This window comes from Balaenoptera acutorostrata, chromosome 8, assembly GCF_949987535.1.
Source record: "Balaenoptera acutorostrata chromosome 8, mBalAcu1.1, whole genome shotgun sequence".
NCBI lineage: Eukaryota > Metazoa > Chordata > Mammalia > Artiodactyla > Balaenopteridae > Balaenoptera > Balaenoptera acutorostrata.
In genome coordinates, this window is record NC_080071.1 from 42,368,474 (window position 1) to 42,391,052 (window position 22,579).

The following is a 22,579-nucleotide window of genomic DNA, read 5'->3' on the forward strand; positions in this document are numbered from 1 at the left end:
CAGAGCTTGTTAGTGGTAGGGATGGAACCTGAACTGAGATCTGCTTAGTCCTGAGGGCAATGTTGTCCTCACTCCACCACAGACGCTCTGCATCCCATGATCAGTCTTACCTAACCAGATCTCACAGCATAAATATAGCTGATATTATTGGTTGTGGCTTATCCTCCGTGGCAATCATCAATTTGGTAGCTGGATGTGAAATAACAAAGGTGTCTGATGGATTAGCTTCTCCAAGAGAAATGAAATGATCCTATATCCAAACCCTGCCCCCAACTCTAAAAACTTACAGCTTTATGTTCATCAATAATGAATGGCCCATCCCTGCAATACTCAGAGGGAGCTTACATTGCACTTTTGAGCAGCCGGTTAGTAATGTACAGTGGATAGAGCCTTTCTTTCAAATCCCGGGGCAGCAGATCCTTCAAGGCTAGCATTGCATTTTCAATTAGCTGCTGAGTGAATGCTTGGCATGTGTATATTAGTGAAGAGGCACACTATTAGCTTACAGTTCCTTTCTGTATTGTGCTGAGAGGATCTAAGGGATTGGTGGGGGAACAGGCAAGCCAGGCATCACTGTGGATGTTGAAGAAGGGAGTTACTCAGACCTCGGCATCTTCACTTGCTTTCTCTAGAATTACAGCTATTTATTACGAAGCACTCTGTGTAGCGGGGTGGAGTGCGCCTGAGGAAACACATCCCAGACACCACCTGGGGTTAGTCTTTCTGAGCCCTTCACATCTCTAATTCTCATCATTGTCATGGAGCCCAACAGTCCCAAAAAGATACAATTTGCTGTGCCTTTATTCCAGAGTCAGATTGCACCTGAAGCAGCTGAACAGGTAAGTGGAACCGGGTGGGGACCAGCTCCTGTATGTAAGTAATACAGACATATTCTTGTTATTAATTGAAAGCTTCTCCACCTCTTGAATTTGCCTAACTTTGTGACTTCCCAGGATATGTAAATGAGAAATAATTTCGTTTCCGCATGCACTTGTATTTGAGTTGCATTGGGGGAACTACTGGCTAAAAATGCAGCATTTCATGTGATACAAGTTAGCACCCATTAAGGAAAAATGGTTATATTAGCAGTTTAGATTTGGATCCAAAAATCTGTTTGCTTTTGCTTATTAAAATAACAGGTTCAACACTTAGAGAAACTTCAAATTTTTTTTTCAAAATTAGCAAGCTTTTATTTTATTATTTATAAAATCAAAAGATTCATTTAACAATGAAAGCATTAAACCTTAGAATAATTTCAGATTACAGGTTTAATGTTTTATTTTAATGTTTTCATTGTGTATCCAAAGCAGTAATTATAAGTATATGTAATATAGGATCGTAGGTATATGTATCATTTAAAAAACATTTTATTCAGATATTACAAATGGTATTTTAACACAACCTGGATTTTTTCCAAGTCTAATATGTCTAAATATCTTTATTTCTATCTCTCTCTCTCTCTCATGTGAGATTGGTTTACTGTATCACCTTTCATATTCAGATTTACTTAGACTCTTGATTCAATGGAACCACTTAAAAGATCATTTGTGGTAAAATTACAACAGTGAGGAGGCAAAAACAAATTTATGGGGTCTTCTACCTAATTCATTAATTTCTTAAAACCTAAATTATTCCTGAATCCTCTTCCAAATATTATATACAAAGTCTTAAAAGTAATTATTGAATATGAGACTCTCAACTTCCTAGGATGTTTTGATAATCTGAAGTAGATTCACCCAAACTCAAGCCAGATAAATACAACCTTGAACATGTATCTATGTTGAATGGAGCATTGGTTCTATCCTGGACAAGATATCACTGTTTAAAATTTATCCACTATCCTACTGATTTGGGAATTTACTTATATATTTGAAAGATCAAGGATACATTAGAAATTCTAATCATAAAATGTTCCTGTAACTCCTAAAATAAGGGGAAAAAACCCCACACCAAACCTATTAGTTTTAAGTGAATTATATACTTTTGCAAGATCCATATTCATTCTTTATGTGTTAATTTGTTCTAAATAATAATATAGAAAATAAGAAAAATTTATAATATTAATTGAAGTTAAGAACGTATGCTGTTAAATTTAACCTGCTGGAAATTTGAGTTTTCTAAGCTTCTCTTACCCCGTTTAGAAATAAGTGTAATGGATCTTGAAAGCTTCATCAATTTATGAGGCTCCAAGAGAGCCACTAAAATTAGCAAGTCATCCCTGTACCTTCACTGCATATTGGTATTCAGTGGTATCATTTGGTTACATACAACTATTTCTTTTCTGTGGAAATGTAGCTTTTTGATCAAAGAAGGTGATACTAATATCTGACAGTTCTACTGTCTGGCTTTCTATTATTCAAAATAAAATTAGCGAGCGCCTACCGTGTGCCCCCCAGAAATTTGCTCTTTATGTTGGGAAAAGATGAGGATGGGACAGCCTTGCAAGCTGTAGAGTAACCTAGAACAGAGTCTGACAGTCTCTGACCTTAGCTGGGCCTTTGTTGTTCACAGATCAGGAAAAGAAGACCTACACCAGCATCACTTGTGATTCTCAATGAACATAACCCCCCAGGTAAAGAAGCATGATGTCTTATGTACTGATGTAACAGAACAGAATTGTTTGAGGAACATCAAAGAGCATGCCATTGCCAACAGGCTTCAATTTGGTATTTCAGTTAGCAATAATCTAATAAGCTAGTCTATACAATGGATCATAAAGAAAGTCAGAAATAGATATTATGAAAACTGTCTCAGCCAACTGCCTGCTTTTCCTCTAGAATGACTTACTGGTGACAATATGCTATGAAATGTTTTGTTAGCAATCACTGTCATGTGTTCAGGTGTTTGCATAGAATCTGGTTCAGTGCTTATTAATGAGCCTGGTAGAAAGTTGTTTAATTAGGTTTCATAGCTCAAATTGCAGCCCTGGAGATGCTGACATCTTTACAGAGTTGTTTTTTTATCAAAGGTTATCATGGGGTGGGCTATGAGCCAGCACTGGCTACAGCTTTGATGCTGATGTAATCTCTGAATAATGCAACTGACAAGTAACAGATCAAATTTCAGCACTGCCCATTTGAGAGCCATTCTGAAGAGTTGCATCCATTTGTTGAGGCTTTATTCTCCATTTCCCATAAAAAGTAAAGCTGCATTATTATTCCTGATAAAGGACTATGATCTGCAATACACAAACATTATGTACTTACTGAATGGGGGTGATTTCAATTTCACATTTAAGCTCTGTTTCTAGAAATACAAGTAGGACAGCAAAGGTCACGGCACTAATTTGTATCCAGGCAGGACTTGTTGGATTTTTTGCAGGTATAAACAATAAGGGTGGCTAAAAAGAGTTTAATGGAAACATAGTAAGTGTAATTACATATTGTAGTGAATGATTTGTTTTAAGAATACCCGGGCAAAACAGTCTTTGACTTTTTCAGATTCCTTTCTAATTAGAGAAACATACATAAGATAAGAAAGTAAAATTCTAATAGAATATTAGTCATGGAGCCCAAATACAGAAAGATGTTCAGTTGTTGGGAAAGAAATAAGCAAATTTATTCCTGCTGAAAACAAAGAATTATAATTTGATCCTGTATCTTTAAAGTGCTACAGCATTTTAAAATCATTTTCAAATATATTATTTCACTTAATAAATATAACTTATATTTGGTTGAATAAGAGATGCAACTGGTTAAGAGGTGCAAATAAATACAAGTAAATAAACATAATAATGAAATCTTTTCATATTGGAGGTAATTTTAGAGCAATTTTCCATCACAGCCTTTTGCTCATAGTGGCAGACCTCTCCACAGTGTCCTAGAACTTACCTCTCTATGCTAACCTTGAAAAGTGTTGCCCAAAGATATAACAAGAAGAACAGAATCTTCATAATTTCATCCGTACTAAATATTTCTTCCCTATCCAACAATTCTTTATGTTTCAAATATTATCTGAACATTCTCTATCAAACAAAACAAAACAAATAACAGCAACAACAAAAAAACTTAATTGTTAAATGACCTTGTTAAAGCAATTGCTGCTTTTAGCCCTCAAAAGCAATGTGTTCTTTGACAAATAAAAATCGGGTGCAGCTTTAAAACCTGGTAAATAAACAAATCTCTTCAATTTATTGCAATTGCCCAGGACACATATGAGTATTCTTGGAATCACCTATCATTAATGCTCTTTAAAATTCAAATCGCTGAAAATCTTTCTTGTCAATTAATGAAGCAAAGAAAATTAAATTTTCCATTACAGAGACATAATTAACAAACCTTTCCAATTCATATGATAAGATCGGTATATTGTAATCATTGTTAAATGAATTAGACATGGCTTACTTTAAAAAAAAAATCTTTTCAGGAGTTGGCAGAAATAGTCTGTTATAAAAGAATATTTGAAAGAATGATTTAATTTTAGATTAGAAATAAAGGAAATAGAAAGATATTTCAACATGTAAATCCATTCTGTTTGCTAGTTCATCTTTGCCTGTGTAAACACAGAGATGAGGTGGGCACCTGATTGGTAAGATTCCAGGGGCAACAAAATGTCACATCACTCCCTTTCTAACCAACAGCCTAGAATTCTCAGCAGTAGAAACGCTAGGGGAACAGTTACATAACCTGTTAAGGATATACCCTCCGGCATAGATTAATCAATTTAATTCAAAATAATGGGACACAAGACTAAAAATGTTAAATTGAAGGCATCATACCTGAAAAAATGTAAAAGCAAAGGGTGTGTCTTTATGGTGGAGAGGGCAGAAACTACGTTTGCTTCTTGGAATGACTCTAGACAGCCAATGGCAGTAAAAAGGTACTAGAAGCCGGAGATGCGGGGGTAGAGGTGCACCAAAGACAAATTTCATCTTTTTCAAATGTTTTCTAGGGTTACCAATTTTACTGACCTTGTAGCAAACTGCTTATCTTTCAGAATTTTTAATCTTCTGAGTAAGTGCCTATTTATGATAACCTCTCTCAGGTTATACAGTAAGAGCCTCATTGTCTTGTACTATTTGCTTTTACTCTTGTACAATATGTAGTTAACTGGTTTGGTTTCTATATTTTTATTTAAAGGGATGACTATATATAAATCTTCTCTATTTAGAAGTAAATGGCAATGTCACTTTCTGCAATTTATTTCATCACATTTCTAGATTTACTTAAACATTACTTGTATTTACAATAGTAGGCTTACAAGAAGACTGTATATTTATTTGGCTACCAGTATTAGACACCTAGAATTGGGAAAGAACTTCAGGAAATACCTAATCTAACCACACTTCTTCATGAAAGATACAGAAATCGACCCAAGTCCCTGAGACTTGCTCCATTTTGTATATATCAGAGAAGAATCCATAGTTACAACTAGTTTTCAATATGAGATCAAATTATTTTACGAGTTAGAAAATACAGTTTCTTATGAAAAACGAGTGATGCCCCACTTTATTCTAACTCTTCATTTACTCTTGTCAATCAAAGTTCATTTACTCACCTTTTTAAAAAATTATTTATTTATTTACTTACTTATTTATTCGGCTGCACTTGCGCGGCTTGTGGGATCTCAGTTCCCCAGGGACTGAACCCAGGCCACAGCAGTGAAGGCCCAGAATCCTAACCACTAGGTCACCAGGGAACTCCCTATTCACCTTTTTAAATACATAAGGCAATTCTTCATTACTTTCTTTTCTGGATTGAATATTCCCAGTACCTAATAAGGGCCTTAATGAGCTCTATCCAAATTCTCCTTGTCTCTAGGCCTTTGGAGCCTAAAGCTGGACACAGTCTTCCAGTAAAAAGCCAGATTAGAACAGACCTTCTGAATATTAAAGTTTGTGGCATCCATTCTTTTCCACTTACTGTTAAGCAGAGACAATATGGTTACAACTAAGTTTAATGGACCTGATGCCTATTAAACATGAGTGAACTGTAAGAGGCCAGGAGCTTACTGAAGATTTGGGTAAGTACACAGGAGTTTTGGCATCATTTAGAAGGTTGTTGTACATCTTATAAGTGGGACCAGACATATAATGTAAAATGGGGGATATTTATTGAACTTCCTATCACAGCCAAATTTGGGGGAGACTGACTTTCTCTTCGACACTTTTCGCTCCAAATATTCTTAGAAATGAGGAATAAAAACAAAGCATTTTCACACATGGGCCATGTTCCTAAAAATTACTTAATAATGAGATATATGAATTCAATATCTCACCATCTCCTTTCAACCTTGAGAGTAAGTCTAGTCAGTAAAGAGAACTGGGATTTCCAATTGATTGGGCTATTTGGCTCCACACACTGAAAAAGAAGCCACAGTCCGTTCTGGAAGTAGCATGTGACTTTCTAAATGAGGCTTGCATTTTAGGAATTTGACAGTAAGTTGACTAATAAGATTTTCAAGGCTCTGTATTTAAAATCCTGAGACACTGGATGACAGAAAATATTGCTAGACTCAGACTGAGCTGTTCAAAGCAGAGAGGCTCCAGAAATTTTCAATGATGTGAGGTTTTGCAGGGTCATCAAGTTAAAGTGGACATTTATTTCTAGTGTTAGGGCATTCATATACAAACAGTCTCTCTTCATGGAGACCCTCTATTTTACAAAATGAGTGACTGGTAGGCAATGGGCACCCTGAGTACAAGTTCCAGGAATCTCACTGAGGATTTTCCTGGGATTCTTTTTTTTTTTTTTTTTTTAATTTTATTTATTTATTTATGGCTGTGTTGGGTCTTCGTTTCTGTGCGAGGGCCCTCTCCAGTCGCGGCAAGTGGGGGCCACTCTTCATCGCGGTGCGCGGGCCTCTCACTATCGCGGCCTCTCTCGCTGCAGAGCACAGGCTCCAGACGCGCAGGCTCAGTAATTGTGGCTCACGGGCCTAGTTGCTCCGCGGCATGTGGGATCTTCCCAGACCAGGGCTCGAACCCGTGTCCCCTGCATTGGCAGGCAGACTCCCAACCACTGCGCCACCAGGGAAGCCCCCTTTCCTGGGATTCTTAAGGATGGGTAAGATATCATCAGCCCCACACCTGGAGGGGCCTGTCACCCCCAGGGACCTCCAATCAAATGTGTTCAAGTAAAAGCTGTACTGGACCTATAGTCCGTACAGTTTTGTTTCATTCTTTTTCCTCATCTTCTTTGGGAATGTGGTTGTAATTCATTCTGATCCACAATTGTCGTTGATTGTTCAGCATTTATTTTGCCTTCTGAACATTAATGACAGTACAAAAGAAAGAAAGGTCCAGTGTTTGAAGACTCTTCAAGGTTTAACTGGTATTAATTTCTGTCAGAAAAGCCTATTTTTTTCTCCTCAGCATTTATTTCTATAAGTTATTGAATGCCAAACCATGCTGAATGAGTTAAAGATAAGTAATGCAGGGACTTTCCTGGCGGTCCAGTGGTTAAGACTCTGCGCTCCCAATGCAGGGGGCACAGATTCTATCCTGGTCGGGGAACTAAGATCTCACATGCTGCACGGCGCAGCCAAAAAAAAAAAAATTCAAAGATAAGTGATGCATGTGGCTTTCAGAGATTCATGTACTGTACAACTGATTGACTTATTTTCCTATAACTACTCAGTCTGTGCAGCCAAATAGCCCGATCAATAGGAATAATTGTGAGCCAAAGATAAGGTTCCAGTTCTTAGTCATGCCAAAGTTTGCTATACTATAAGTGTTCAAAGGACTAGTGTCATCTTCAAATTGAATGGAAGAAAAATGAAGGGGCAAATTATAAAACTGTGAAATAGTGCTGTTTTATTTCAGCAAGATTACTACTTTTGTTCATTTTGAGCAATAGTATATACTGCTCACCTTCTACACTGATTTTAATAAGAAATAGCTTAGTGAAATATGACAGAATTATGGTAGGTTCAATTCACTTCCTTTTTCTTGGTCTCTGTTTTCCTACTTGTGGGGATTATAGCAGGTGAAAATAACCCTAAGGTACTTCTGCACGATGTAGAAAGGCAGTGTTTGTAGTAGGTAAAGCACTGCCTTTGGAGTAAGACTTGGGTTTGAATCCCAGCTTTGCCAGTTCCTGGTAGTGAGACATTGGGTGTGCAGTTGACCTCTGTGGGCTCAGTTTCCCCCTTTTTAAAAGAGGACATCGAGGTGTAAGAAAATGCATAGCACAGTGTCTGCAACCAAATAGATACTGAAGACATGCAATCCCCCTGCGTCATTATATCCATGCTGAGAAAAGCTGAGTTCTCCTAAAACCTGCATTTCTTATCAGAAGATGGCCCAGCTCTTTTCCCATCCTGACTGCATTAGGCAGTGTCCCCATGAGGCATTGGTTCTTGATAAGAGAAAAGATGTACCATAACTCCTAATTCATCAGGATAAGAATACACAATTATGGAATTGTTATGGATCTTATACTGTGGTATTTGTTCAACTGACCATGTCTGGTTTACAAACATAATTGTCATGAAATATGAGTCCTTGGGAATATTTTAAAAATAAGCATGCTACTGATGTCTATAAAGTTATGAAAAAATATATTGCAAGCAAGAGATCTTTGTGAAAGATTGTATCCAATCAAAAATGCAATTCATGGGAATTCCTTGGTGGTTCAGTGGTTAGGACTCTGTGCTTTCACTGCTGAGGGCCCGGGTTCGATGCCTGATCAGGGAACTGAGATCCTGCAAACCACTTGGCGCAATCAAAAAAAAAAAAAAAAAAAAAAAATGCAATCATATCCTAATAGTATGTGGAAAGAAAGAAGATTGAATATGGAGTATAAAAATCCTTTAGTGATATCTATTAAACTCTCATTTGATTGCTCACATTTGATTCCACTCCATTTGCTCTCACTTCCTTCCATACACCATTCCTGTGCTATATTCTGGGTAAGCTTTCTTCCTTTGGTTCCTTTGCCAACTCTTGAGACAGCATAGACTGACTCATTTGTGTAAATCACTCTCCATGTTTTCCAATTAATCTTATTTAAATTGCAGCCTGAGACTCATTTAAATCTCAAAACTTTCCCCTAACTAATCTGATTCATTGTCTGGCTCTGTTATTCCAATACTCTCCTCTCACCTGCAACTCTTGAAGGTATTTATTGATTTATACATTCAATTCAATTAAGTATTTACTGAGTCCTTATTCTAAATCCTCGAGGAACATGTGGACTAGGTAACAGAGAATAATACATCTGGATGAACCAGGATACAATTGTAATAACAGAAATTCCAACAGTTCAGACCACAGTAAGATTAATTCTGGCCAAGACATAGAGGCATTTATTTATCATGCTCACTATTCTATGAAACATTTGTAAAACCTGTCTTGATCTTTTGGCTTTAAGCTTTTAAGAACTGGCATCAGAGCTAACATTTTACTATTTATTACAAACTAGTAGCATAGATATAGCTACTCAAACTAGTCGCATATCTAGTAGATATTAGATGCCCGTGGTCTATTAAATTTAAGTGGATAAAAAAATATATTCTCAAATCCAATGGCAATCTATCAAACTTTCTGGGCACGTATTCTGGCTAAGGCACAGTGTTAGCTGCTCTAGGGGATAAAATAGGTAAGTCACCATCCCTGACCTCATGGAGAAACCTACCTGAGGCATAATTTGACACATGTATATTGGTAGTAAGATCAACAACATGTGGCAAAATACGAAATATATTTCAATTCAGTACAGAAATGTTTACCATAGGATGTTTTGGGTGATTAGGTTACAATGTTGTAAAATACGGTACAGAGACTAGATGCTTGATAAATGGTAACTCTTATTTTGGAGAGGCCGGCATGTACTCTTTAGGAATAGAGGTGTTGGAATCACTCAGGCTTGAATCTGGCTCTCAGATGGCTGCTTACTGCCTGTGTTACCCCAAAAAAGTGGCTCATCCTTTTAAGGCCCATTAAAAGTGAGGAAGCTGGGCTTCCCTGGTGGCACAGTGGTTGAGAATCTGCCTGCTAATGCGGGGGACACGGGTTCGAGCCCTGGTCTGGGAAGATCCCACATGCCGTGGAGCAACTGGGCCCGTGAGCCACAGCTACTGAGCCTGCGCGTCTGGAGCTTGTGCTCCGCAACAAGAGAGGCCGCGATAGTGAAGAGGCCCACGCACCGCGATGATGAGTGGCCCCTGCTTGCCGCAACTGGAGAAAGCCCTCGCACAGAAACGAAGACCCAACACAGCCAAAAATAAATATGAAAATAAATAAATAAATAAGACCCGGTGCAACCAAATAAATAAATAAATATTTTAAAAAAAAAAAGTGAGGAAGCTGGGTTCACGAGGCTCTGAAAAGCTTGGTTTTTTCCAACACTACCAAACTTCACTCAATATAAAATATATTCATTAGAAATAAGGCTATTCTGCATCCATTGAATAAACAGACGTGCATTTTTGTGTCTACGTAATAGTACACATGGACAACATTGTAATCAGCTGTTCTGGGGAGCTTGTAAGGGCACATTCAATTTCAAATTTAAGCTAGAAAAAGTTTCTAACAGCTCTTTCTAATTGTTTCTATTTCATAATCATATTCAAGGAGAACAGTAAATTACCAAACCTCTAACAAAAAATCTAACCAAGCCATGTAGTTAACAGAGAAGGGTTATTTATGCATTTATTTTAGAATTGCTCTGGAGCAAGCTTTCAAGCTTTGGGATTTTCTATCCTTTCTCCCACCATTTTCTATTCATGACTTTGACCAAGTAGTGATCTGATGCTGTTCCAGCAATACCAGACACAATTTGGTAGCAGAACTTACCAGGGGCTAAAGCTGAAATGCCCGCACCGGGTCCAGACAGGTGACATAGATGCCTGCCTGGGCTCCGTGTAGGATGCTGTGAAGGGTACCGTGGTCTACTTGGAGGATGCAAGCTCCAGTCAAGGCTGTCAAACTAAACAGATAAAACTACAAAGAAAGAAAAAAACACTGTAAGGGATGGAGGCACCTAAGTGGTAAGATTTTAGAGACGCTGGAAAATATCTCCCTAAATCCGTTTCCATACTACCTGAAATTCTACCTTTTGAAGTTGTTAATACTGTTACTATAATCTATCTTTTGAAACACAAGTACTCTGACCAGATGTAACATATTGTCCTGGCAAGTAGTCTACCTGGAGCTCAAAAAGCCTGAGGTGGAAAGAAAGGAAGGAGCATATGCTCTCCATCAAACGTCCCAGCTGCAAGGATTAGGGCCCTCCGAATTCACCTCTTCCCTCCCAGTCTGTTTGCTCTTATTGCCTTCTCCATACTCGTCCCCTTCATATCTTCCTTAGCATTTCAGGGGCCCCTGAACGTGCTGGGAAATTTAAAATCTATATCTATGAGTCTTTTCTGTGTTATGGATAGAAGATTATTTTTGAATTGAACTCAATGATTTTGTATCACTTAGGGTAATTTGATATAGTAATTATAGCGCTTAACAAGGCTATTTGTGAAATAAGTTGCCAAAACCTGCATCATCAAAGGGAGATATCTTGACAGTCTGGTTAGAATACAATTACAGTGCAACCTGGGCAATAATGCTGAGAAAAAAGTACTGTGAGAACTAAGAAAAGCTAGGAAATTTGTAATCTTTCTGGGTTTTTTGTTGTTGTTGTTTCATTCTCTGGGAGCAATTTTCCTTCATTATGGGAAACAATTTTCATAATCACACTCTTTACATATAAATACATATTGACCTGCTCATAAAAATAGAACTGAATGCACAAAACGGAAGAATGAGAACGGTTATTTTGGAATCCAATTTTTAGAATAATTTGTCTCGATGTAACATCAGTTTATGCTTTTTTTCCCTGTCTGTTGAAGAACAGACTATTAGAACACATACACACAATAGATATTTCCACACACAAACACATGTACACATGCTTATATAAGCCAAATACACAACTGTGTGTAAAAATATCACAGGCTATTTATCCATGTAATAAAATCCACCTGCACTAGTGACCTGATTTTAAAAAGGCCAGCACCTACCAAAGTATCTAGAAAAGCTTCGTGAATTCAGGTTACAAATGGAATAAAGCTAATAGTTTTATTTAAATTTCTAACCCTTTGAACTTGAAACCAATAAATCAAAAACTAATCACATTTGAAAACCCATGAATAAAAAACATTGAAATTACTGGCATAGATTCAAATGGTGAGATTTGTTAAATTATTTTTTAAATCAGAAGAATATTTTAAAAAATAAGTTACCCTTATTGAATATTAGTTATTTTAAGACTATTCTCTCATTTTGGAGGTTTCCTGTGCCCATTTTCATAATTCATGAATACAGGAAGAAGTATTTTAATTAGAAACAGAAAGTGAGCTCCTCTGACTAACACCTGAAAATCAATGTCTAGCTGAAATGTGTCCCCTAAATTGAAATCAACATTTAAACTTTTGACCTCAACATTTCTGTTAATGGTACCTCCATTCCTCTAATTGCTGAACCACACAACCTTGGAATCAGCTCTGACCCCTCTCTCTCTCCCTTGCTCCTTGAACCTATCAATGGCTCTTCTGCTGATGCTTCTGTACAGGTTGAATCTATCTCACTATATTTTTATTTTCTCTGCTCAGTCTAGACACTTATGGCTTTATTCCAAAAGAATACAGTAACTTCCAAACTGCTTTTCCATGGCTTTAACACTGGGAGGTGGTTTTGTGTAGAGTTAAGAGCCTTAATTTCAGAATCAGTGAGCATGGCATAACTTAGAATCAAATCATGTCATGACTGAATATCTGAGTCTTAGTTTCCAATTCCATGAAGTACAGATCATGGCAACTCCAACACTGGTCGTGTTGCTGGAATCAAGCAAGATGACATATGCTAGCAACGCGACTGATGGGAGATTTATTCTTTCCCCATTCTGATTTGTGTGAAAGGGTTTTGGCAGAGAATTATACAATGGGTGATTGGCTAGGCCAGCTTTACTTTTCAAAATGAATTTGTTATGAGCTCTAATTTGTATACTACAATATAATTTACCTGTCCTAGTTTTTAATTAGCCATAGCTAAGAAGAAGAAGAAGAGTAAGGCATGTAAAGTTGTCTTATGACGAGCTCATTATGTTTCAACATAATGTGCACATTATTCCTACTTCTTGCTTTAAGTAAGTCAGTCAATCGACAGATGAATGGATAAAGAAGATGTGGCACATATATACAAGGGAATATTACTCAGCCATAAAAAGAAATGAAATTGTGTTATTTGTAGTGAGGTAGATGGACCTAGAGTCTCATACAGAGTGAAGTAAGTCAGAAAGATAAAAACAAATACTGTATGCTAACACATATATATGGAATCTAAAAAAAAAAAAAAAAGGTTCTGAAGAACCTAGGGGTAGGGCAGGAATAAAGATGCAGATGTAGAGAATGGACTTGAGGACAGGGGGAGGGGGAAGGGTAAGCTGGGACGAAGTGAGAGAGAGGCATGGACATATATACACTACCAAATGTAAAATAGATAGCTAGTGGGAAGCAGCCGCATAGCACAGGATCAGCTCGGTGCTTTGTGACCACCTAGAGGGGTGGGATAGGGAGGGTGGGAGGGAGGTGCAAGAGGGAGGGGATATGGGGATACATGTATATGTATAGCTGATTCACTTTGTTATACAGCAGAAACTAACACACATTGTAAAGCAATTATACTCCAATAAAGATGTTAAAAAAAATAATAATAAATAAATAAATAAATAAACCAGTCATTTCCACCATAGACTATGGAGTCTTTATTACACAATTTGCTGATAATTGTACTAAAGTTGAGATTTAAAAAATGAACAGAAGGAAAATAATTGTGTTAGATTACGGCTGACACTGCAGCTTTATATCTATTTCCTTCTTTATTTTTGGTGGAGGGCTTGAAGGTTGAACAGGAACTTTGTTCATTTGCCATAGGTACCTTCCTATTGAAAATGGGCAGCGATTTCCGATTAAGCAGGACAGACTCAGACTCTATTTGCTTTTCAAAGCACTCTAAGGATTATCCACTTTCCCTTCATGGATCCTAAATACAGCCCACCTGCCCCCAACGATTAAAATGTTTTCAAGAAATAATGCCAGAGACCCACTCACCATCATATTTCAGTGAAGTAAAATGTCATGAATGATTGAGCTAAAATGTCTCATCTCAAATTCTACCACAGGTCATTTTACTTTGTGAATAGCCCAGAATTCCTGCGTTACTTAGCCAATGAAGGGCACCTTTTTGCTCAAGGTCTTGGAGACAGCTGAAGATATTTTCATACCATAATTCTGCGGTCCACTGACATCATTAGAATCAAAGCAAACAACAGCTGTAATGTTTATATGGACAGTTACAGTATAAGGGGCATATGTAAAATACATTTTGAAGTACATTTAGGACCTAAAAGACAAAATTACCTCTAAGCTACAAATAAAATAATTTTTAAAAACCATATAAGCTCAAAGGCAAATTTAAAGAGGTTGATAGTAATGTATCTCACCCTTGGTAGTTTTCTAATTTGCAAACCTATTTCACTTATATATATCCTCAACAACTCTGTGAGATGAATATTATAACCTCCATTTTAGAAAAAGGGTGATAGATGAGTTGCTCCATGTCAAAGAAGCTAGTACATTAGTGGGTCTGAAACTTAAACACACATTGTCTATCCAAGGTCAGTGTGCTTTCCACTACATTAATAACACTTTTCTCTCTACAAATAAGCAACATCATACCCTTACTATTTTATTTCTGTCTTCCTCATGGAAGCAATTATAAGCAAGTTCTTCATTGTAGCTTGGCCAACTGAGATTGTTTGATATGACACCAGAATGTACTTCTTTCCATTCCAAAGTGAGTTTGTTTTGGAGTGGTAATTCTATACCTTTTTTTTCTTTTCTTGGATAATTTATTAGATAAGAGGACTTCAGAGTTGTTAATACTAGATTTTTTATTATATAAGCAAAAAATCAGATTACCAAACAGAAATATCTTACCCATTATTCCATTCTTAGAGTTAGACCTTGTTATTTATGCATGTGTCCATTTGCCTATTTATCTGTACTTACTAAGAAAAATAATTGTCTTAACTTAAAACATTAGTTGGAGGGCCAACGGTTTACATTTGGATCCTAGTTGACCAAGAACATGACCAATTTGTACACATACTGGGATGTCATCTTCCCTTCCCATCAACTGTAGTTCTTATCCTCCTAGACTCAAGTCAAACCCCCCTTCTTATATGAAACCTTCATTGACCACTCCAGCTGGAAGGCTTTATTCCAGGAGAAGTAACAAGTCACTGGATCTGTTAACTCATTTGCTCCCTGCTCCCACTGATTGTTGATGACTTTCTGTCACCTAGTAATGCCCTGAAGAAATGAATTATAGAATTAATAAATTTTTTTTGGCTGTGTCCGGTCTTAGTTGTGGCACGCAGGATCTTTTGTTGCAGTGCACGGGCTATTCGTTGCAGCACGCAGGCAGGCCTCTCTCTAGTTGTGGCACGTGGGCTCCAGAGTGTGTGGGCTCTGTAGTTGTAGCTCAGGGGCTCAGTAGTTGTGGCGCGTGGGCTTAGTTGCCCCAAGGCATGTGGGATCTTAGTTCCCCGACCAGGGATCGAATCTGCGTCCCCTGCATTGGAAGGCGGATTCTTAACCACTGGACCACCAGGGAAGTCCCAGAATTAATAAATTTTGATGTGAGTCAGAAGAAAAAAGATTGGGTCACAAGACCCTTCCATGTGTATCAGGCTTTAGTTAAGTACTCTCTGGGTATCAGGGCTGCAGAAAAGGGCTCTGAGGATCTGGGAGAATGACTGGAAAGATGTCTTACTATGGAAGGAAAATAGAGACCATTTAAAACTAACCTGATTATTTCACAAGGTTTATCCCCATCCTAACATCTCACAAGTACCTACAAATGATGACTCACTGGATCGTTATGAGTTCTTACATTAAACATTTTTTTTTTATAAACAGCAGCTTCTAAAATGCTTAATTTATATTTATGCACAGTAAAAATGCTCTCTAATATCCATTTAATCAAATTCCTCTTAACCAAATCCCCCTTATACTTATTCCTTCCATCTGTAAAACATACAGTCATGCTTAATTCCTTTTTTTTTTTTTTTTTTCACTTTTGGAAACTTTTTTTTTTTTCACACACACACACTGTATTTTATTTTTACAAGAGATAAATAGACTGACACCAAGCATTGTACATGGATGACCACAACAAAAGCAACAATGATTGCAATTACCAAACATGAAACACACTCCTTACATTAAACATTTATGGAAATAACTTAAAGTGGCCTTTGCTCTGTAACACACAGGATAACCAAATTTTTGGAATCATCTCAGCAAGGATACATTTTAGTAGTAGAGGACTTGAGCTAGTTGTGTTATTGTTTTTGTATAGACATGCTTTGAATTAAACAACACAGGAAACTGGTGACTGTGGATACATAGGCAATTTTGCATAATGATGATTTGGGGATTGCTTATGTTTTACAGGACAATTTAAAGCCTGAGTATGTTTTGCCTAATGACTAATTTTATTCTTTGGCTGTCTTTAAATTATTTGAACCTGATTTTAAAATGTCAGTAAAATGGTGATGGTGGAAAAGTGAATATATAATCAATTTGTCTGCTTTCTTAGAAAAATATAGGGGTTCAAGAGTTCAATTCAATACCATCAAACAGCAGCAGTCTTTATGCACTGAATGAATGGCCAGATACTTTCCTTCTATGCTAACATATGTGACCAGATAAATAGGGGCTAGGTCTTCTTTTCATTTTCTTTGAATAGTGAAATAAATATTTTACCTGGTAATTTTCCTTCACCTATTTTCTTTTTTTTAGCAATAAGCTCTCAGGGAATAGTTAGTAACCTGCAGTCAATACTGGAAAGCAAACAGTTCATTACTTACCAAAAGCATTTAAAATTATACAGCTTCACTGAAAAATCCATTTGATTGGTTTGTAAGATTTGTACGTAAGTGAAACTTAATGACTGCAAGAAAAATAATTTTAGAGTGGACCTTGTACCGTATTGTTCCTTTCCCTCACTTTTTACACAAAGAAACCATAGAAACAAATTACTTTTGGTCCCAGTGAATTATTTGCAAACGTATCTGTATTTAGCTTCACATTACAGCATTCCAGCTGCTTTATTATTTTCTGACTGAGTCAGATAAAATTTGTGTTTTACGTATTCTTGTTATCTGGATACGTACTAACATGTCTATCATTATGGACTACTGCTGGTACATCACGCCAAAATGAGCTCATTACAGGCATCAGCTCCATTTCCTCATTTCTAACTTAGTTTGACATTCTTCTTGGCAAATTTTCCAGACATACCACAATCCATTTTCTGTTGAGATTTTTTCTCTTTTAATATTAAATTTTTCTGTGTAGCAGCTAGAAAATGAGGAATCAACCTCATTTTTTTTTTAAGCTACAGACTTACATTTCACTGCAGTGAAAAATCTGAAAGGCTTTACATTCAAACTCTTTATGAGAAAACAGCTTTCTTAGATATGAAGTAAACTTGAAACTTTGACACAAAATAAATCGAGAAGAAATAGAATATGATTTCCTACTCCAAATCTTACATGCTAAGGAAACAAAGACACAAATATGCAAACTGAAACAAAACAAGACAAAATAATAAACACATAAAACATCATTAGTATGTAAGTCATCAGATTTATGTTTTTATTAATAATGTAATTATTATGTAAAAATTAATGATTCCTTGCTCTTAAAGTAGAGTACTTAGATTTTGCTTTTTGTTAATAACTTCGGTTCAATGTTTTGATGAAGAAAAAAAGTTACTAAGACAAAAAAAGCACCAAAATGATATTTCAAAGAACTAAAAACTAAAATATTTGTTTTTTAACAATTTATTAATGTGCTTCATGATCTAGTCTGATTTATATGCTTTAAACACTCCAAATCCAAATTAAAAATATAGAAATATACTAATTGCCACCAAACATTTGGTAGCTGGAAGCATATATGAAAAAAATTCTGTTTATAAGCTCACTCTGAGTATCTGTACATAACCCCAAAATACGCCATTAATCATCTTATTGGACAGGACTGACCTGTATTTTGTCCTACGGGACAAAAATAGTAAGGAGCTTCCTTTGGAGAGAAGGCTGGTGGTTAATAACATTGAGACAACTATCAACACATCAGAATTAAAAAGAAGTACCTAAATTGTCAACATTTTAAACTACTGTGATAAAGTCCTCTGTAATTTGTGCTTATATTTGAGATCTATGCTACATATTCTTGCCTCATCTTTTCCAAACAGTACTCTTGTATTTCACTGCATTTGCTCCTCTCTGCTCCTTATGGAATTACACTTAGATCCCTTAGCCTGATATACAAGATCCTTGACAGTCTGGGTTGAACCAAATTCTACAACTCTACTTTACTCCCAGGCCTGAACCTGTGTCTCTGACAAGACTGGCTACTTGTTCTCTAAAAATTTCCACCTTAAATCTTTGAATAGAAAATTTTTTCCTGGGCTTCCCTGGTGGCGCAGTGGTTAAGAATCCGCCTGCCAATGCAGGGGACACGGGTTCGAGCCCTGGTCTGGGAAGATCCCACATGTCGCGGAGCAACTAAGCCCATGCGCCACAACTACTGAGCCTGCACTCTAGAGCTCGTGAGCCACAACTACTGAGCCCGTGTGCCACAACTACTGAAGCCCACATGCCTAGAGCTTGTGCTCTGCAACAAGAGAAGCCACTGCAATGAGAAGTCCACACACCACAATGAAGAGTAGCCCCTGCTCACTGTAACTAGAGAAACCCCGCAAGCAGCAACAAAGACCCAACACAGCCAAAAATAAATAAATAAATATATTTAAAAAAAAAAAAAGAAAATTTTTTCCTACTTAGAATGCCCTCACCACTACTTTATTTTACTAAATACTTACACTTTTTAAGATGCTCAGATCTATCTCATTTCATTCATTTCTGGACATGGACATTTATCAAAAATATAGCTTCTAGCAGCTCAGAGCTGAAAAAGTACTACTAAGTAGAGTTCAGTTAGGTAGTAGTTTAAATTCACAAGTTTCCTATATTCTGCTACAGCTGGACATTGATTCAGTCTGTGACATCTTCAACCTAATAAACTCAAGTCAACCTCTATGATTTTTGTTGAATTGCCACTTTTTTTTTTCTGAAACTAAACCTTATCATTTGGACTTGATAAAAGAGTAATTAATCATTGAAAAAAGGAATGCTCAATAGCCACCCTAATTTCCACTGAAACCATCCTCTTCCATTAATTTTGTTTGAAAGGATTATTTTTGACAAGCAAAGGAAACATGCAGTAAAATGGGTAAAAGCCATGATATTGGTTCTATTTTGGTCTCAACTCTATGCAGGATTACTTTCTCTAGGGATCCCAGCTGATGATTAGTCAGATTCCACTTGACCATTTCCAGTGATACGTTTAGCTCTTTTTGAAGCATCATGGTTATGATTGGACAGCTCTATTTGTTAGAAAGTTATGCCTTATATCTAGTTGGAATATCCTTCTTGAATCTTTCAACTACTGATCTTGGTATGTTCTTCTAAAGGATTTCAGAAAAAGTGTAATACTTCTTCCAACTGAGAACACTTCATATGTTTGGGGACAGACATCTCGTTTACCCTCAGTTCTCTCTTGACTAAAATTTTCAGTTACATTTATCTTTTTTAAATTGAAATATAGTTGATTTACAATATTGTGTTAGTTTCAGGTGTACAGCAAAGTGATTCAGTTACATATATATATTTTTTCAGATTCTTTTCCATTATAGGTTATTACAAGATATTGAATATTGTCCCCTGTGCTATACAGTAAATCCTTATTGCTTATCTATTTTAGTATAGTAGTTTGTATCTGTTAATCCTATACTCACATTTATCTTTATGATTGTGATATGGTTTTCAGAAATCTCACCATTTTGCTCCCTAGTGATACTCATATTTTTTTAGCATAGTACCCAAATTTCACTCATTTAACTGTTAGTTACTGAACATCTACTACAGGCCAGTGCCACATATATATCTAAAAAACGCGAGGATTCACAATGAAAGGTGATGGGGTTTGTGGTAGCAGAAATACAGGATACCTTAGAAGCACACAGAACACATAGCCCAGTCAGTAAAGGCTTAATGGAGGAAGGATGTTTGTGCTGAAGCCTGAAGGAAAAAGCAGGGGAGACTATTCAAGACAGAGGGGAAAACAGGGACAAAGTCTCAGAAGTAGGGCAAGGCACTGCAGATTCAAGGAAGTGAGGCGTCCAGTACGATGCAGCGTGGAGTGGCATCGGGTAGGGGTGGAGATTAGGCAGGCACGACGCTGGGAGCATCATGAACATTTTAAAGGAGTTATGATTAGGACCCACCAAATGGTTTTAAGCAGGAGAGCTCACATGCTCAAATTTTATTCTGAAATGGTCCCTGTGGCTGCAGATAAATAATGGATAGGAGGCAGAAGGTCTGAGTGCATGGGAAGTCAGTGGACTTGATTAGTTGGATGGCAGAGGGGGAGATGGTAATAACAAAAAAGTTTGAGTTAAGGCTATAGATGCTGGAGCGTTTCCTAAAAAGGCAGTGCACATTTGGAGGGGAGTGGGGAAAGGTGATGAGTTCAGAATGGAACACATTACTTTGGATACAGTGGATAGAAGAGACAGCTCTCATTCAAATTCCGTATGAAATATTCATAACATTCCTGGAAGTAATGCCTCAATAACAGAGCCACTAGTATTAAAAACCAATTTTCTAGAACCTTTTAAGAGTAAACACAATGTTCTTATAAAAAGGAAATGTTTACTTAGTAATTATTACCTTAATAATGTTGGCAATATATCTACTTTAGGCTCAGTATAACTACCTGAAAAACAATAATTGCTCTTAATCATTAAAGATCTCCAATTAAACACATACATTATTAGCCAAGCAATTCTGCTCAGCTACTCACATCTACCTACCTGCTGAGTCACTAACCTGCTGCCAGACAATCCGGGGCATGGGTGTTATCCTAGGTCTGACGACTGTTCCGTATAAATGGGCTCCAAGGAATAGCTAATCCTAAACTGTATGGCCTCAGTTCAACACATCTATTTAAATTCAAAGTCCAACTGGAGCAAAATCTTAAATTCTTCTTTGATGAATTATATATACTTCTCAGTTTCAATATTTAGCAAAGTGAGCATGTGTGGCTGAACAAGTTATCTAGGTATGGATCTTGGAAGTTTTTAAGATTTATAAAGTTAGAAGCAGCAAATTGCTTCAATCTGTATTTGTTATTCGCCATATAACTACACGTAATTTCTGTCATTTCTGTTATTTATGCCATTCTTTTCTTTTTTTTTAGAGGATTATTTTTTTGACTCTATTTATTTATTTATGGCTGCGTTGGGTCTGTTGCTGTGTGCAGGCTTTCTCTAGTTGCGGTGAGTGGGGGCTACTCTTCGTTGTGGTGCACTGGCTTTTCTTTGTTGCGGAGCATGGGTTCTAGGTGTGCGGGCTCTGTAGTTGTAGCACGTGGGCTCAGTAGTTGTGGCTCGCGGGCTCTAGAGCATAGGCTCAGTAGTTGTGGCGCAGGGGCTTAGTTGCTCCGTGGCATGTGGGATCTTCAGACCAGGGCTCGAACCCATGTGCCCTGCATTGGCAGGCAGATTCTTAACCACTGTGCCACCAGGGAAGTCCCTATGCCATTATTTTCAAGTCTCAAACAAATGCCTGACTATACTATCTACTTTGTCATTCTCTTGTTCTCAGTCCTTTCCACCTCAATCTTAGAAAAACTGTATTCTAGTAGTATGGTATAATCAAAAGGTATAACCTTTGGAACCAGAGAGACCTAGGCCTGAATCCCAACTTTGCCACTTATTAGTTCTGTGACTTTAAGCAAGTCACCCATCCTCTTTGAGCTTCAGTTTGCTCACATACAAAATGTAACTAATAGTATCTACTTCATTGAGTTGTTTTAAAGATGAAAATAATGGATGAAAATGTCTTACATTATATAGCATCTCAGAGCCAATAGCAGCAATAGTAAAATATTAATATTTTGGAAATTGTTGAAGCAAAGAGTATGTGCTCTTTTCCTTCCTCAACTGGAAATCTTGCCAATCTAGTCATTGCACTTATTGATTATGTCTGATGGTCATTTTATTGATTTGGGGAGGAAGTGTCCCCAAAGACCACTGGTTAAAATTAAGGTACTGGCAATTTAAAAATCATTGAAAGGAAATCTGGCCTAATATCTGCTTTATTACCTAAGATTTTACTAAACAAAATAAAAACAACGATATTTGGAAGTAAGGCTTTGGTTATGAAAGATTAAAGACATTTACTTTGATCTTCACTGGAACATTCTGAAGACTTAAAAAACATTGTCTTTTAATTTCTTAGCTAGAAAATAAGGATTAGATGAGAGAGACTAAAAGTGGATTTCAAGTTAATTAGATCTGTACAGATGGTCTAGAGCATTGCTGGAACAAGAAGACTTAAAATTAAAAAAAAAAAAAAAAGGTGGTGCTTTAGCCAGTTTGTCTACATCTGCTGGTGACGCCCATTGGTTCTCAGGACTGAAGGATAAACGTTATTGTTGAATGTGGTTA

General features: G+C 36.9%; 1 protein-coding gene across 2 annotated transcripts in view; it reads left to right on the forward strand.

The window, feature by feature from the left end:
• The first annotated feature begins 758 nt into the window (after positions 1-758).
• Positions 759-22,579, forward strand: part of PPP1R1C (protein phosphatase 1 regulatory inhibitor subunit 1C) — a 140,947-nt gene continuing 119,126 nt past the window's right edge. Inside the window, exons 1-2 of one of the 2 annotated variants that reach the window (XM_007190380.2) lie at positions 759-839; positions 2,491-2,572. In XM_007190380.2, coding sequence (XP_007190442.1) covers positions 759-839; positions 2,491-2,572 — 163 coding nt within the window. The remainder of the gene's footprint in view (positions 840-2,490; positions 2,573-22,579) is intronic. The other variant, XM_007190381.2, reaches the window with a different exon arrangement.